Source organism: Lipophrys pholis, assembly GCF_963383615.2.
Source record: "Lipophrys pholis genome assembly, chromosome: 2".
NCBI lineage: Eukaryota > Metazoa > Chordata > Actinopteri > Blenniiformes > Blenniidae > Lipophrys > Lipophrys pholis.
In genome coordinates this window covers 11211048-11229326 of record NC_137636.1, presented here as the reverse complement: position 1 = coordinate 11229326, position 18279 = coordinate 11211048, and the positions used below count along the sequence as shown (strand labels likewise).

The window sequence follows — 18279 nt, the reverse complement described above, 5'->3', positions numbered from 1 at the left end:
GCAGTTCAAACTGCTGGAGATTTAGTTAATGTTGGGGAAGAAAAGGTGTCAGAATACACCCGGCATTGCTTTGTTCTGTTGTTTTTTTTTGTAAGTGGGGCAGCACAAGGGGAGAACTTACACAATATTGGGCAGGTGGTCATACATTTCAATGGAGGCGTGTACAATCATTCTCCTAAAGTAATAAATGTCTGCACTATTGCTCGTCCTCTCATAAAACCCAGTTTTAGATGGTTTTGTTAACAGAAATTAGTTACCAGGCACATCCATTCTATCTGTGTGTCTTTGTGATTTCCCTGCGGTTCTCGGTCTACTCTGTGACCAAGCTGCCAACCGCCTCTACTTAACCAGCTGATTCTAAATCCCTGTTGTACACCGTGTGTTATAATGAAAGTAAATTCCTCTGCACATATGATAGTTTCAATTCCTTGTTTGCTTCTCGTGCCGCCTGGTTCCTGATGTATCGTGGTGTCAGCCATCTTAACAGGAAGCGAACTTCCCTTTGGGAAAAAAAAGCGCCGACAGGCGGATTTCGATAAAAAGTAAAACTATTTCTAAGGACAGGACTACAACCTTTTGCAAGATCAGTTGCCTTTTCTTTTTTTTTTAGACCTTTGCCACTCTACCCAAACTCTTAACACATAAACAACCTCACCAGTGTCCCCCATAACCCGCCCTCCAGGACCCTGGGGCCCAATAAGCAGCCATCTGCAGACAACCTCTTCCACCACGCTCCAGCAAACAGCCACTGTGTGTTTGGATGTGTGCGTGTGTGAGAGTGAGAGAGACAAAAAGGGGAGGCGCAGACAGTTCGAGGGTACGGGTACTCCATCAAGCCAGAGTCCAGGGAATTTGCCCCGGCATCAAATCCCACTTGCATGCACCAGGTGAGCGCTGAAACTCATGCCTCCCCCAAACACACACCCACTTACAGTACAGGGCATGTACCTATTACAGCGCACTTCAGTTCAGATCTTGACCCCCTGCTGAAGGCTGGAGCCTCAGTGTGGCAGCTCCAGACTTTTGCCCGTGGCCCTTGCCGGCTCGCGGCTCTGGCGTGGGTGGTTGGGTGGGGTGTCGAGGGGATTTGGGGGCACCGGAGCTGTCCTCTAGTGCTCTTGCAGCCTTGCCTGCTCATCCATCCTAGCCTGCCAGCCCACAGATCGATAGCTCTGCTCTCTTAATCAGGTCTCTGGTGACTGTGGGCGGACCAGCGTGTGTGTGTGTGTGTGTGTGTGTGTAGACAGGGGTTGTATCGAGTGGGGGTTGCACTTTCATTCCTCCCCCCCCCCCCCCCCCCCCCGTCTTCAGTTCTCAAGTTGTTCATCTTGACTGTTTATCTCAACCCTACTTTAAAGGCCCCTTCTCTCTTTTCCCTTCTGCTTTATCACCAAGTCCATCACATATTGCTTATTAAAAAAATCCTTTCGGACTTTTGGTTTTGCATCTTCATTTCTTTCATCCTCCCGTCCTCTCTCAACTTTCTCTAGCCAGCTCTTGTTAAGACTCCAATCTCTCAAACTGTCCTTTTATATTTTATTTTCTCTCCACTCTGTGCCTTTTCTTTCATCTCTTCATCCAACCTTTTCCTATTCTGGCAGGACGCCGAGGCTCATTCAAATAAAGTCTCACAGTCAAGTCGGCCCCGGTGCCGCTGCAATCGGCCGTGATTTGCGATGAAGACAGAAGAGGCCAAGTATTGGAGAGATGGAGATGAGAAAGGATGAGAGGTGAGAAGAGCGAGCGGTGTGAGAGGGTTAGTCAGACGGAGTGCGGGGCACCCAGCTGTGGTGTTGTGCTTTGCTGGAGAATCCACCCTCAGGCTCTCATCACACCTGTGTAACCACAGCTGCACAGGCAGAACAAGCGGAGCGGCGCTGCTTCACAAAAAACGTAGCAACCGGGAAGAGTCCTCCAAAACACTGTTTAATTTAAATTTTCAGAAAACATTTGGGATTTTCAGGCAAACACTCCGACATGTGTACAGTGCTAAAAACTACCATTACTCCATAATGTTTTTAAAGTTTATTCTTCAGTGATACCACCAGCACATTACCGATTACCTGTTCATCTTTAACTGTGATCACAAACCTCCCATCAAAACTGCCTATGAGTAAACATCATTAAAACCTTAGATTAGAAAAATAATAATACTCATTACAGTTGAATTCCTGATTGTTTGCTCTCATTTGGCCTGGCTATGGCTCAGTTGGTCGAACTCGTTGCCTCTTAATCCGCAAAATACTGAACCCCGAACTGCATGAATGTGATCTGATCATTTAAAGTGTTTTAAAAATCATAAAATGCACTATTCTTATTAGTTCTACACTCCCAGTATATAATAATTATAAACATGTAACTCAAAATATATATATATATTTTATTTTGTGTACTTTATGTGCTTACTGCAGAATTATTTCAGTGATATCCAATAATTGCATTGCTTTTCTAAGTATTTTATGTCTAGAAAGACTTTTTGTTCACTATTTCTAATACCACTTATGGCTTTAGGGTCCAGTCGGCAGATTAGGCTGCACTTGAATAAACTTGGCTGTGACTGTGTTGTCTTTGCAGTCCTTCTGTGGGAGTTTGAGCTCTGCCACCCAAACCCTGGTGCTCACTAAACAAGCGGACCTTAACTAGCAGGTGTTAATGAACCTTCAATACAACGTGGCAGGTGGCAGGATCGCCTCCCTGTTGCAGAACGTCCTTGTTCGTGTCTGTGAAAGTGGCAGTTCTACAGTTGCTTTGATTTCTTTAAACATTTTATAAACTCTTAGGAGTTTGAATCACGTTGTAAATACCATCATAACAATCCCACAAGCACAATTAGCCCAGCACGCAGCACTGTTGTGCAATTTATGAAAGGTCTTTTGTGTAACACAAGCGAGAAACACCACACCATGCTGTCTGTTTAGAAATTATGTTTAAAATGCCACTTTAAATGTAAAAAATAAATAAATAGCTGATTGAAGTGATGAGATCCAGACCAGGGAACTGAACCTCCAATGAAAAGTTGCGACAAGTGACTCACTCATGTTCTATTCTCTTTTTGAAGCTCAGCTTCACACACCTTTAACCAAATTACAAATTAAAGTGATGACATCCAGACGAACTGACGAAGCAATGTTTGTGATAATTGGTGTTCAGCATAACAGAATTACCTTCACTGCATTGTTTACTGGAGTTATTAAGTCACCTCTGAGATCGGGTTGCTGGAGGTGTTTATCCATCCCATTGCCTTCCCTCTGTGGACTCGGTGGTGTTTGTCTGAGGCACTGGAAGAGCCAAACAGGGACAGAGCCGGAGCGCTGCACGCCTGCAGATCTTCCAGCACGAGTGTTCTTGCTGCTGTCTGTATAAAATCTGTCCACTCATGGAAAGAAGTGTCGCAGAAGCTCCTTCTTATTGACTTTCCCCATCTGATTCCTTGGCATCTCCTCCACCAGCACCAGGCCAGTAGGAATGATGTACGGGGCCATGTGCTCCCTGAAATGAACAGTAATGTTAAAACACAGACAAGCACAAGGACATACATAACACTGATGGATGCACTAGTATGGCTGGAAACATGCACACACACACACACACCCACACACACACACACCCACACACACACACACCCACACACACACGTGCCACAAAAGCAACAACGAAAAAAAACAAACAAAAGCAAACCGAAAACAATTGTGAAACAAAGGCTAGCCCTGTGGCGGAGTAGTCGAGATAAGGAAAGAAATGTCCTTCATACACTTTGCACCCCTCCTGCCTAATATCTCCAATTCCCCTTCCAGACACAGACAATTCCCTCCCTACAAAACAATATAATCACTGAGAAATGGGGAGAAAAAAAAAAATTAAAAAAGAATAATAATAAAGGGAAAAACAGAAGGCTGGGATAATTAAAAGTGTTTTATTTTTTCTGTGTTGAGTGCTTGGTTGTTACGTCAAATCTTAAAGCCTGGAGCTCTTTTATTATCTTTTAACCTAGTTTGTTTGTTTGTGCTGAAGTGTGTGTGTGTGTGTGTGTGTGTGCGCGTGTGTGTGCGCATTCCCAATGTGCGAGTGAGCATAATGACTCATACGGTTGCCATCAAACACTCCTTTCAGCAGATGTCTCCGTCTCTGTGACTCAGTGAGTGAAGTGTGAGCGAGTATATGTGCATACACGCACGTTTCAGTAATGGGGCTCGCTCATGTCACCAATTTCTCTGGGGCAGTGTGTTGGTGTGTGAGTGCGTGCGTCCGTGCGTGTGTGTTCGAGACAGTGAGGGGGAACTGAGGGTGTGATAGAAATTCAGACTGACAGCTGAAGCCAGGGCACTGAAGAGTGAGCATCCATCTACTTGTTTCTGTCTCATTTTATCTCCCTGGCTCTGCCCCTACACCCCGGCCTCAGCAGAGGGCTGTTTGCTGGCACTGCCTGTCCGCTGGCTCTCCCCTCTGGCCCAAAACTCTGTGTGTGTGTGTGTGTGTGTGTGTGTGTGTGTGTGTGTGTGTGGGTATACACACACTAGTTCAGGCTGATTTGTCTCCATTTCGAGGAACATCACACTGACTTTCTGCACACCACAAATAACCTCAACAAATAAATAATTTTTTTAAATTTGGGCCAAAATTATCCAAAATCTGCCACATTTTTCAAAATGGCCGACTTCCTGTTGAGTTTTTAATATGTCTGTAAGAGACGTTTTTGCGCGTCTTGGTGTGTTACGTATGTCTACTGAATTTCGTAGCTGTAGGTGAAATGTGCTGCAGGGGCTTAATGCTCTTAAATATTGCAGGTGGCGCTGTTGAGCCATTTTGCCACTCACGTGTATTTTCTCCTAAATATCAGATTTTTCCACCAGGTTCGATGTGTGTGCAAAGGGTCGGGGACTTGTCGAGTATGTTAAGGGCCTCGGAAATACATTTGTTTATGACGATGAAATAACATTATTATTATTATTATTAATATTAAAAATGTCACCTATAAATATAATTTGTCTTATCAGATTTTTTTTGGGTGTAAACAGATTTAGATGCCCTCCGCAGCAATAAGTAGTCATACAAACAGAGTTGTACATTTCAGAAATGTGAAAAACTGACAGATGTGGGTTTTTAAATGAATGTTGTGGAAGACAGAGACGGATGGCGAGAGTTGACGAAAAGGTTGGAAAAATGTGCGGGACTTATTTTTCCAAATAATGGAGAGAAGACGGAAATAGAAGACGGTTTTTAAACTTTGCAACGTGGAAGACGGCATGCCACCGGTAACCGTCTGCAGTACACAAAATAAACTCTCCTGACATTTGGAAAGGGAGAGGAAAAACACTGTCAGCTGGACAAAGCCCTTCATAGCAATCATTTGTTTGCTTCCTTCACGTCTTCCTCTCTCCCATCTTTCGCTCTGCTCCCCTCATTAGTCCATCCCTGGCCTCGCTTTCTCTCACACCCTTCCCCATTGATCCGAGGACTTCAGGGCCGGCCACTGGGGAGATTCTGCTGAACTCTCTCAGCGCTGCACCGTCTGAATTAGGAGCCTTCATTTGTTTACCATAGATTGACAAAGAGCTGTGTGGGTTGTGTTCTCCAATCAGAAAAACCAAGACAGGGTCAGAACTCCTTTGCAGTAATGGGACGGTCCTATTTTTTTTATTTTTGGTGGTGCGAATAAGGATGATAGATGGCTGGAAAGTTATTCAGGTCACAGTCTCCACCGGTGGCACAGGTTTAGATCCTACCTGTGGGTGTGCAGCGCTTTGAATGGCGGCAGGTGGTCTAGTGGTTAGTGGTGTTACACTTTCTGGCAAGTCAATGGACAAAATGCGTTTTATATATTCATAATAAGATTAAACTAAATTGTACAAATGGGAATTTAGTGTTTTATATACTGTATGTGGCCTTTTTTCTTTCTTTTTAGAGAGCAAACACTCATGGCAGTTATTTGGTGCTCGGAGAGACAAAAATAGAAACCAATAAAACTTTGACGAATGCAAATTAAAAGTATAACGATTTCATGATACGGACGTCAGTAATTTCAAGTTATGAGGACTTTAGCTTGTACCCGGGAAAAGGATTAAATGCAATATTTGATAGAAAGCCACCCATATAAATTTACCCAAACTTTCTTTTGAAGCATTTTAGGGCAACATTCCTGAAATGGGGTCAGAGTGTAACACACTGGTTCAACAAACTTGCAGGCTTTACCTTTTTTCTCTCACAAACAAGCCAGCAGAAGTGCAAAAGAAGATATACTTTCAGGAATAAGACTTGGCAAAACCTAGAATTACAGATCCATGGGTAGGGACATTAGGCCATTACGCAGAGCACAGACGGGTTTGTGTTTTCAGTCTTAATCGTGTTTATACTCAAGATTCGCCACTAAATTTGTTCATCATAGATTTATCTGTCTTTTCATGCTAATTTCAATGTTATGCTGAAGGGAGGAGATTTGTAGAATATGGGTTTTTTTTTGTGTGTTATTTTCATATCTTTTTACCTTTGGCAAATATCAGACAATTAAGTGTTCAGTTCACAAATTCATATTCTGAAAAAAAGAAAGTAAAGAAATTGACTTTTTAGTCAATAAAGTGAAAGTGAATCAGGATGGTGGTAACCTCCAGGTTGATCTACAGAAAAATGCAGCACTGTGTGTGTAGCTGAAAGTGCACAGCAGTAAAACATGTGGGGAGTTTCAGTGTTTTTTAGGCGCTCTACTCGATTTGAAATGGAAAGGATTGATCTCTATTGCTGCTCTACATACAAAACATCCTCAACTTAACTTTTAATGTGTGAGAGCATCCTCTTAAAAAAAGAAGAAGAAAAACAAACAAACAGGCTCCTATCAACAGCTGCTCATCTATTGCTAAACCTGAAGCCTATAAGACGACATAGTAAACTGTGGTATAACTTTACATAATTAGGCAGTAGTGAGTCACAGTACCTTGCCCAGATCTTCAGCTCTGGTAAGGTCATACTCTGGCCGTTCTTCAGCTGCACAACAGCAGTGACTTTCTGGCCCCACGTGGCATCTGGAGCCCCGATCACAGCCACATCTGACGGATTAAACATCACACAGCTCACACACTTTCCCATCCGATCCTCAACATTCGACTAAGACTCTTTCAGCTTCTGTTATTTTCTGAGACTTGTTTTGGAAATGATGGGCAACAAAATGGTTCAAGGTTCTGACTGCTACATTCAAAACGACGGTGTTTGAATGGACATGGATTGTATTTGATAATACAGTTGTGTGAAAAGGTTTGAGCACCTCTCTGAGGCTGCACGACAATCTACTCTGTCCCCACAGAAAATAATTACAGTGGCATGTCATTCATTTTCTAACAAAAGCTGAGTACTGGGGTATTTTCGAGACAAAACCCTTTAAGTGTGGCTATATTGAGTGGAATGAAAAATGAATCAGATGTTAAAAATAGGCTCTGCAAACATTTGGGAACCCTTGTCATTTTGTTGACTTGAATACATGCAGCTACTTAACGCTGATTAATTGGAACACAAAATTGGTTTGATGTGTTCATTAAGCATTGACCTTCATAGGCAGGCACATCCAATCAAGACAAAATGCAATAAAAGTGGACAATTTAAAGTTATATTGAGGCAAATTGCACATTTTCCGTTACTCCAATAAACCTCATGTCACTACTGACATCGTACTGTGTTAATCTGGTATTTGATATATCAGAATGAAGCGTCTGATAAAAATAAACAATGACCATTCTCAGGGGTGCCCAAACTATTTCGTGTATAACGGTTTCCTTCTGATTTCACTTATTATAACAGAAATGGGTCAAAAATAGCAAAGCACATTGTGACCCACTCCTGAAATAAGAGCAGAGTCCTCTTACCTATGATGTCTGGATGAGCCAGGAGGTGACGCTCCACCTCGAGTGCACTGATTTTGTAACCTCCACTCTTGATGATGTCGACACTACTGCGACCCATGATCCAGTACACGCCGTCCTTAAAGACGGCTGTATCCCCTGGGCGGGACAGAAAACAAGGGAACGATACAAACTGCTCATTACTTTTGTTTATGGGGAAGATGGAGAAGTATATGGAGCACTGTAGAAATAAAGAGAACTACCTATTAATGTTTTAGTGTAAAATCAGCTGATTTGCATATGGTTTGCATGTCATTAGACAATGTCAACGGAATTCTCTCACCATAGCAACTCACAAGCAAAGATGAGCAAAATGAAACCATACAAACAAGAAATGAAAAGTCAAAGACGCGGAACAAACTATGGTCTAAAAAATGGTTAGGATTTGTATTTTACACAAAGATGCAATTAACTTTAAAAAAAGGATTTCAAAGTGTCTCATCTGCCTACTCTATAAGAGGTTGTATACCATTATTTCACAACAAACCAGATTTTTCTAATTCCTCGTAAATAACATGCATGCGGCAACAGAAAAGGAGAGGTTTTAATTTGTAAATGCATCAAATAATAAACAATTTTAGTGGCGTAAACTACTACTGTAATAGTTTAATAAAGTTGAACGAAGAAGAGATTATTTTGAAGTTTCAAGATTCCGAGTTAAAAAAACAAAACAATCTAAGAGAAAATAATAAAAAAAAATATGAAAATAACAACAATCACATAAGTAAAACCCAGCGTGCACAGTATAACACACTTTTTAAAGTAGGGTAGGTAAACTTTGTTATTGACGACGTACAAGCATGTGTGTGTTTGAGACAGAGTCAGAGGCCAGTGGATGAATGAGTGTTTTTACGATCCCACTGAAACTGCAACACCCCCCCCCACACACACACACACACATACACACACACACACACACGCACCCACACAAATGTATACATACATACAGTAGGTGTCTAGGCGACAGGTGAGGGGGAGGGGGAGTACAGTATGTGGGGTAAGGGACGCAGCTGGGCCTGGCGATGACGATCTGAGGAAATGGGTCACTATGGATGAGCGGAGAGAGACGGAGGGGGAGAAAAATGGTGGGAGGAGGAAGAAAAGAAGGAAGAGGAAGATGTCCTTTTGGATTATTGCAGGTGGTGCATCCACAGCTGGTACCAGGAGGATAGGGGAGAGTGTGTGTGTGTGTGTGTGTGTGTGTGTGTGTGTGTGTGTGTGTGTGTGTGTGTGTGTGTGAGATGACGTTAAGGCGGGTGTTGTAGTTTGAAGTTGGAGGGCTGGACTCGGTAAGGGTCAGCGCCGGGGGACTCAGCTGTAGGTAGAGGACTATCCATCTGTGATTTCAGGGTTTAGTTTATTGTTGTGAGCAGTGGATTTTTTCTTTTTTTTCTTTAAACAACCTACCAGTGCGCACAGCAAGGCTGTAAACATTAGACCTCATGATGCCAACTGAAAAGAAAATACTGTAAAACAAAACAAAAAAAAAAGAGGATTGTTTTTGCATTTTCTTTGACACGTTTATTATTATTAATCTTCCCACTCTTCATGCCTGCATGTATTTTTTCCCGCTGCAGGTAGCTGGGCGGGTGGGGAGGCTTGTTTGTTTGCTCGAACCTTCAACATCTGGGCTGAGCAGAATGCAAAGTGTATGAAGAAGAGCCATCTGGACCACCCCCACCTCTCTGGCCTCCTTCTCAGGTTATCCCACTCCACACTAAACACACCACAGCACCATTGTTGCATTTAGCCACATATAAAAACACAACACTAACCACTGCATGAATTATACTCCCCGTGATTTAGTGTTTATGCTCTAATTAATGAATTTGGTTATTTAGTTGAGTTGATTTTTCTTTGAATCATAATTCTAGTTTCTGGCCTTCATTTAAATTAATGTTATGTTTACTAGAAACAGTGTATTCAAAAGAACAATAGGAAAATCTACTATTTGTTATTAGCTGGCCTCAAGGCCATAGCAATTATGGTGAAATGTTTGTTAAATGAATAAAACAACTTCCATGAATATTCAAATATTTCCATTGTGAGGAAGTAGCAAAACTTCCTATTCTGATATATTCCATATATGTGCCGCCCTGTGTAAAAAATAACTTTATTTTAAACGGTTTGTCCAAATGGTGATCAAATGGGGCATTATGTCACCCCTGACCTAAAGGGAGTTGTACACGGGATAAGCAAGTACAAAAAAAAGCATCCATTCATCATTAGTTTACATATAAAACATATATTAAAAACAAAAATAGTCTAGTACGTTTTGTTTTTGTTGTATAAAACAGCAATAATCTTGAATGTGTTGTGGGGAAAACCCAAAGAGACTCCAGGAATTATTATTAAAAGATGTTTCAGATAGATAGATGAGCCCCTTAGAAACAAACTGTAGTATCAATTTCTGTTATAATAATATAATATTGAGAAGTTAATTATTGACCTTCTCATCCAATTCTCAACTAAAATATTATTTACCAACACAATCCAAATATTTCCCAGTGTGTGTGGCTGCGCAGTCTCTTGCCCAGTTGGAAGTGCGGCTTTGTTAGAAACATTTAAAGTTAAGCTGTGTGTATCAGCAAAACACCTCCACAGAAAAAAAACCTCAGTGTGAAATATTGAGTCAATAAAACAAAACAACTGCGCCTGCCTTACGAGGAATCAACACAATAAAGCATCGTAGGAGAGGGATTATATGTTGATGGCGGCCTGTTTTTACTGCCATCTTCCGTTTGTCCTCTATTCCATCATTTAATCTCATTTGTTCTCTACTCTAACCCTGCCTCCATCCATCCATCTTACCTTTATGTCCACTTTTTCCCACCTTCTACTGCCTCTGTGTCAGCCAAAACACAAACAACCGGGGTTTTCTTTTCCCGGCTACGGCCGCACTCCTTATTTTTAACTCACAACCTCTCAAACATCTCTCATCACATCTCCTGCTTCCTTCTCTCCACCTATCTTCCTGTCTCCTCTTCCCCCGCTTGCCTCTCCACCTCTGCATCAATAGAGGGCCCATCTGTTCCCATACATCATGCACTTCATTTCAGTTTATTAGCTGGGATAAATCATAAATATTTCATTATACATCACGGGCGGCTGTCGCCTGCACACCGACAATTTATCACCGCTGCCCTCTCTGCTGGCTTGCCACGGCGGCTATAAGCTTTCCAGTCTATTAAACAAGATTGATACAGTGTGTAAATTTAGATATTGGGAATTTCTTCACAGACCACTGCTCCTCACTGATAGGCCAGAGTAACAGGAGAGAAGAGTGAGAATGGAGGGCACTGGGGGAGCAGACAGAGGGGGAGTGGAGAAGCTTGGTTGGGTGTTAACACCACTATCAGGGTAGTTGCAGTTTTCCCTCGCTGCCTCCTCTTTTGCATGAGAGGGGAAAATAATTTTTGTAAAAAATACAGGGATAATTTGGTTACGCACATGGCTGTAGCTCTTTCATCTTATGCAAATAAATATGGAGAAAAGAGCAGTTTACATGCCCATTGATAAGCTGTCGGTGTGTCTTGTGTGGATATGCACACGCTTGAAATGGGTAAAAAAAAAAAAAAATACCATAAAATCCATCCATCTGGCTGGAAGTGTTTAAGCGGAAAGAACGGAAACAGCAATAATGAAGCAATCTTTGACAAAAGCGTTGAAAAGAAACAGTCATGTAACATTGTCAAATAGAGTTTGAAGTACTTATACAGGACTCTTTGACCTTGCCTCTTTGAGGAGAGGGAAATAACGAGGGATAGAACAGCATGTTTGGAGAGACGTACGAGTGGGAATAGTGATTGGAGAACACAGACTGATAAAGGAGGAAAGAAGGGCGGGAGAGAGATTGTTGGGAACTGTGTTACTAGGACACACACACACACACACACACACACACACACACACACACACACACACACACACACACACACACACACACACACACACACACACACACACACACACACACACACACACACACACACACACACACACACACACACACACACACACACACACACACACACACACACACACACACACACACACACACACACACACACACACACACACACACACACACACAACTTCAGGCATCAGAGACTCTCTGCCATTATGTGTTATGGCGTCTGAGGCAGATATGGCCGAATGGCTTTCTTAATTAAAACGATAAGAAGCCTAATTGCACTGGGCTTTCATCTCATTCTGAGGCATTAAAGAAAGTGAAGGCACAGAGTGTGGAAAAAAAAAAAAAAAGAGAAATAAAAACAGATCAAGAATTTAACTGAGGATGGAGGGCAGAGAAAACTTCATGATGTCTTTCTGACAACAAGAACATGACATTAGTTGCCTCTGTGGAACTCTTCCTTGGTTACAGTTAAATTAAAAACATGGGAGAAAGAAAATCAATACAAAGTAAATTAAAACCATCAATTATAATGTTGTTAACCGGGTGCAGAATAGGGTGTTATCAGCAGCTGTAATGATACTGCCTGCAGCAATCATCAAACATTACAGTATCAAAAATAAATGAATGAAAAAAAAAAAGCCTCTGAAGCAGACCTGAGCATTGTATGGCCTGCAGGCCATAAACAGCTCTCTTAACCTGACTGGCCCACATGAGCTGAATGAGAAATTATTAATCAAATAATGATTAGACTACAGGACGCCTACAATACACCTGTTTTGTTTTACATTTGAACGCAGTTGTTTTATTTCATTTCAGTTTTGCATTTTCTGGTGGACCCTTTCCCACCATTTAATTATCAATTTGAACAAGTATACAAATTAAAGATGGGAAGAGAACAAAGAATTCTTGTGTACTCTGTTTGTAAAAGTAGTAATATTTATTTATATTCATAAACACTATATCACTATACAGTCCATTACAACACCAGTTGATATCTCTATGAAAAGTTGGCTCATGATAAGAACAGAAAAACTAATGCAGAAGTTTGACCAAGATGTGGATATTTCAGTGTGGAGTAGAGTCCGACCTATGGCCCAGCCCACCATAGTAGTCCTGGTTTTACATGTGGCTCTCTCGGGAAAATAAATGTCTCAATCCTTTTTTATTTTCCTTTCCAAACAGAAAACTGTGACTTAATTTATGCTGTAATTTTCTTTTAAATCTTGTGTAAGTAGCTTTTTCGACAGGTTGCATAAGAAACCTGAGAAATGTGGAAAAAACCCCACAATCTGAAATAACACCTTGTTTTGCTTTATAGTCAGTGGATGTTAATGGAAATATGTCATGTTTACATGAATGAACATTGAAAAACTTTTTCACATTTGGGTGTAAGAATAGAAGTCATATTCTCAGGTAAGCTGAACCAGGAAGGGGGCTCTTTACCCTGCAGATAAATATTTTGTATTTTTTTTGTTTTTGTTTCAGAGGTTAGTCTTTGTCCACAAAATAAATCAGGGAAGCAGGAGACGTGTCTCTATATTTAAAACTGCTTCAGACTGGAACAACTTGCCAATATCTATCAGGTGGAGTGCCTCTTTACATTACTTTAGGTCTTCATTAACATTCTTGTTAAAGACAACATACTGTTGTTTTTAATTGTTATAGTGATTTGTTCGTGTCCCTTGATGTATACTTAACACTTGTAATGCCTTTAAACATTAAACATCCATAAATTCCATGAGATCCATAAGAGTTGTGATGAACTTTGGTTAGTAGTGAGGGGATAGTAAATGAGAGTGCTTGCGAGCATTGTATGCTATATGTTATCACTCTTTTACATTCTGGATTTGTATTTTGGACACATTGACAACAGGATAATTCAGCAAATAAGTACATTACAAAAAGTCCATGTTGCTTGAGGACATTTTTGTAAGTACTTGACTCACCTCTGGTATTACCAACTGAGAAGTAATGTCATTCATTTGAATGAATACATGTTTTCTGAACAGCTGTCTGAAATATACAATTTGCCAACTTCTTATTTTTTCAGATATTTGCAGGTGCGGCACTTTATTTTAGGTTCCATCCCAACAAACCTCCCAATGATGCAATGGATGATGTGATCACCTTTAATTCAACCAAGAATAAAGCCATTTCTGTGATGATTGGGTTGATTTCACATTTGGATTCCCCTTCTATGTCTGCCACTAAAAGGTCCTGGGAGCAGGATCTCCAGATGAGCATCAGTGAGCCGGACTGTGATGACGTTTTGAGTAAAATTCATTCATCTTCTATGTGTGCAAAGCATTGTCTCATCCAGTTCAAAGTTCTACATAGAGTACTCCTGCATAAATCCAAACTGGCCGAGATTTATCCTCAAATCGATCCCACTTGTGATAGGTGTAAATCTGCAGAGGCCACCTTAATTCACATGTTCTGGTCTTGTCCCAAAATACAACGATTTTGGGGAGATATCTGTGAAGCATTTATCTGTATATTTGGGATCAGAAGAGCTTTAAACCCAGTCATGTTTCATTTTGGGGTCAATGCTGAGGGTTTAACATTACCTACTGCTTTTTCGACTTTGTTGGCACGACGCCTGATCCTTTTGAAGTGGAAGGATGCTGCTCCACCGACAGTGTCACATTGGATTAAAGATGTGCCATTCCATCTCAAACTGGAGAAAAATAGATTCAGCTTGAGAGGTTTAGAAAAGACATCTTACCAGGCGTGGAGGCCTTTCCGGAACTTTTTTGATCAACCATTAACTCGGGTGCGAGAATGATTGTGTTATGCACTATATCCTGGTTGACTAAAGGTCTATTTTGTCTGTATTTATAACTTCCTTTTATTCCTGTAATTGACAGTGGTTATAAGGGTTGTTTTCTGTGTATGGGTGTGGAGGGCTTTAAGTTTGTTTGTTTATCATTTTTTTGGGTAACTTTGTTCAGTCAAAACTTCAAAAAATAATACATGTTTCTCTAAAATTAAGGAATGAAAGAAAGTATTTAGGCCATAAACATGCAGCCCCGTTTAACACACAACATAAAGAGCCATTTGATGCCTCATAGTAACTGTCGGTTGGCGCGTTTTATACATGTATTTCTTATGACTGAACATGTATAACCTACCTAATATTTAGTTGTGAGATTTTGTGCAATCATTTTGAAGTTCAGTCCAGGTGAAACAGCTCTCAAGTTCTCCTGGTTGTACAAAACTGTGACTCTTTACCCCGCAAACAAAGTGTTTTCCTCTCTCCCAGAGTACCTACTCAACAAACACTCTGCAGGCAGGGAGGCAGACGGTCTCCACACTCAGGGTGCCATTTTGTTGCCTCAAAAAACATGTTAGGACAATGTTAGTTCTGGGAGTATTAAAAAAAAAAAAAAAAAAAAAAAAAAAAAGTTTCATGATGCAAATAAATTGTTCCTAATAATTTCACCTGAGTCGGGAAAAAACGGAACCGTGTGGAGGCCCCATTTGACTCCTATTAAAAACTACACACGGACAGAGTCTGGGCATGTTGTTTTCTTAGACAAAAAGCTTGTGAACGTAAAGGGCAGAGTGTGACATATGACAAAGGCCAACATCACAAAAAATATTTCCGCCTGCCGCCACAAGCGTCACTGCAAGAGGTGTCGAGGAGAGAGAGAAGAGTCAAAATTCACAGAAACCGTTTCTGTGGAGGTGAAGGGAGTCGTTTATTAGATTTCCGGGACCTTCAAGCCCCATTAACAGGTTTCTGCTGTTCTGAATATAGACAGAAATAAGTCTTTGTAATTCAATGTGACGCGAGTGCGACCTTGAGCTAAGCACCACATACTTGTTTTTGTGTACACACCCCACTCAACCCTGGAGATGCGGCTGGCATTTAGCTTCCTTTAAAGAGCAGACTTTGACAGATGAAATAAAAACGTGTCCGGCGATTTATCCTTCAATAGTTTGGCCTTTCTCATACCAGTTTGGTTAGGAAGACACAAACATTTATCAAAAAAGACAATGTAATGCAATGAGGGATTAAAATTTAAACTTTTACAGAATCAGAAGAGTCTCTGATTTGCAATTCAAGCTTTAAAATGGAAACTTGTGCAGCTGACGAGTCTCAATAAAGACACAAGTGCGGTCAGGTCAGCAGAGGTGGCAAAAGTTCAGGTAAAAGTACAGATACACACTCAACTTCATTACTAAACAGGTTGGTTTTTTTTTTCTAAGGTATTTTTGCACCATTTTCTGGTGGTGCAACGAGTCACATGCACATACATGTATGCATGTTAGCACAAACACATAACTGTTACGTTATTGTAATGCATGATATTTTCTCTGCGCATACATGAGACATTGACCGAATACAAGTTGAATCATAGCTTTGAGTCAGAAACAAAATATCTAAAGATAAACTAACTTTCCACCTCTGCGGGTTACGGTGTAGTTTACAACTCCGGATACAACTTTCTTAAACCAAAACGCTAAAGTGATTTTCCTCCTGCAATATCGACACTTTACAGGTGCTGCCTGACGGACGCGCAGCGTTAATGCATGTCTCCACACAAGCGTCACTCGAGGGTTGTGTGTGAGGCCGATGGTGTGACGCTTCTCCACTGTGGGAAGGTACAAGTGGAGTCAGAGTGTTTCATCACATTCAGCACAACTTAAACTCTCACACCGTGGGTTAGAGCTGAGCGCCCTCCATTACTGCAGAGAGGAGAGCCTTATCGGCACAAAGATGAGAGAGGTCTAAATGTGAGTCATGCCTCTCAGAGTGACTGTAAACACTTAGCATATATGAATATTAATGTTCCACATTAAAGCCCCGATGCCGAGATGGAAGTGTTAATGAGGATAAATAACAGACAGCCAAGCAGTGAAATCTCAGCTCTGACATTATTTATCATCCTTAACTTTTGTCACAGCTCCTTTTTTAGTAATTAATATCGAACAAGAAAGCACTTTGCACTTGGATGAGTGATCTAATTTGTTTAATATAATGCAATTAAAAGAGCTTGAATTGCTCTATGTTAATGCATCTGATTATAGTCCTTGCTGGTTTTCTATTCCTACAGCAGATAACAGGCTGAACTTGAGGATTGATGTCTGTTTCAGATCAGCCATGTTCATCAAGGAGACTATTAAACCGCTGTTTACATGCACCTACACTGCACTGAATCACCAGATCTGATCTCGAAAAAGGCGCATGGCGACAATGATTACGACGTCTGGCTGCCAAACAAAGCAGACCTCGAATCTGAGATTAGTTTGGCGTTTGGTCTTTTTTGAAATACAGCAACTTTTATCTGTTTTGGCAGAAGACAAGTGTGACAGTAGTGTTCTGCAGAAGAGTTGATGGAAAATACCAGATATTTTTCTAGTCCCCCCCCCAAAAAAAACCAAACCAAACTAAACAAACATTAAAGGGCATTTGACTAGATTTACCTGCAACCAGTGTTTATAAACAAGGACCCCCATGTGTTGTCACTTCGGCTGTCAGTGTTACGGTGACGGCTGATTTGAACAAACTGCTGGGGGGAGGCAGGGTGTTGAATGAATCCCACAGGGAGCGCTGACATTGGAGTTAGGAGGACACAGTGTAACTTGGGGTGAAATATGACATTGGGAACCCGGAGAGGGATGGAGGCAGGGAAGGGGAGAGCACAGCTGGGAGCAAAGGAACGATGCACAAATGACTAGTGATGGCTCTGCAGGATACGAGCCACACTTCTGTCAGTCTGCTGAAAACTTACCCCGCAGGACCTGATGCTCACCTTTACAGCTGGGGTTACATTTCTCTCAGGCGCACAGACACACAGACACACAGACACACAGACACACACACACACACACACACACACACACACACACACACACACACACACACACACACACACACACACACACACACACACACACACACACACACACACACACACACACACACACACACACACACACACACACACACACACACACACACACACACACACACACACACACGCTCAAAGACATGAGCTTTAACACAATAATGTTTGGTACAGAAATTTCTCAAACACGAACCTTCAGCATCGATATGCATCATTTGTCTAATTTGATAGAAGCAACCTGATCAAAATATATTGTGTCACATTTATTCCTAATTCTAGCTCATATAATATTAATTAACTAACCCTAACCCATTAATAGGTTCTGTGGGAATTAGCCATTGGGAGTGTGAAACCGAGGTAAAATGCCGTAAAAAGATTGAACCCCCTTGTTAACATCTCTGCCCCTGAGCGGTTAATGAAATAAATAATTAATACTTAGATAAGGCAGGGCTAATAGTTAGCCCTCGAGCACAACTTCCTCCACACGGCCTCCAACAAGCAGAAACTCTTTACTTATCGCAGAAATACAAGCCGCTAATGCCAAAGTGGTCCCCGTCTTCTCGCAAGTTGTTACTAATTTATGCGCTCACAAACTTCAGAAATCTTCAGAATATCATTATCCGTT

General features: G+C 41.3%; 1 protein-coding gene across 1 annotated transcript in view; it reads right to left on the bottom strand.

The window, feature by feature from the left end:
• Window positions 1–1905: 1905 nt before the first annotated feature.
• acsf3 (acyl-CoA synthetase family member 3) overlaps window positions 1906–18279 on the bottom strand; it is a 35317-nt gene continuing 18943 nt past the window's right edge. The window contains exons 8-10 of the mRNA XM_080458673.1: window positions 7848–7982; window positions 6926–7037; window positions 1906–3489 (exon numbers count right to left, since the gene is read on the bottom strand). Coding sequence (XP_080314799.1) covers window positions 3375–3489; window positions 6926–7037; window positions 7848–7982 — 362 coding nt within the window. The 3' untranslated portion in view covers window positions 1906–3374. The remainder of the gene's footprint in view (window positions 3490–6925; window positions 7038–7847; window positions 7983–18279) is intronic.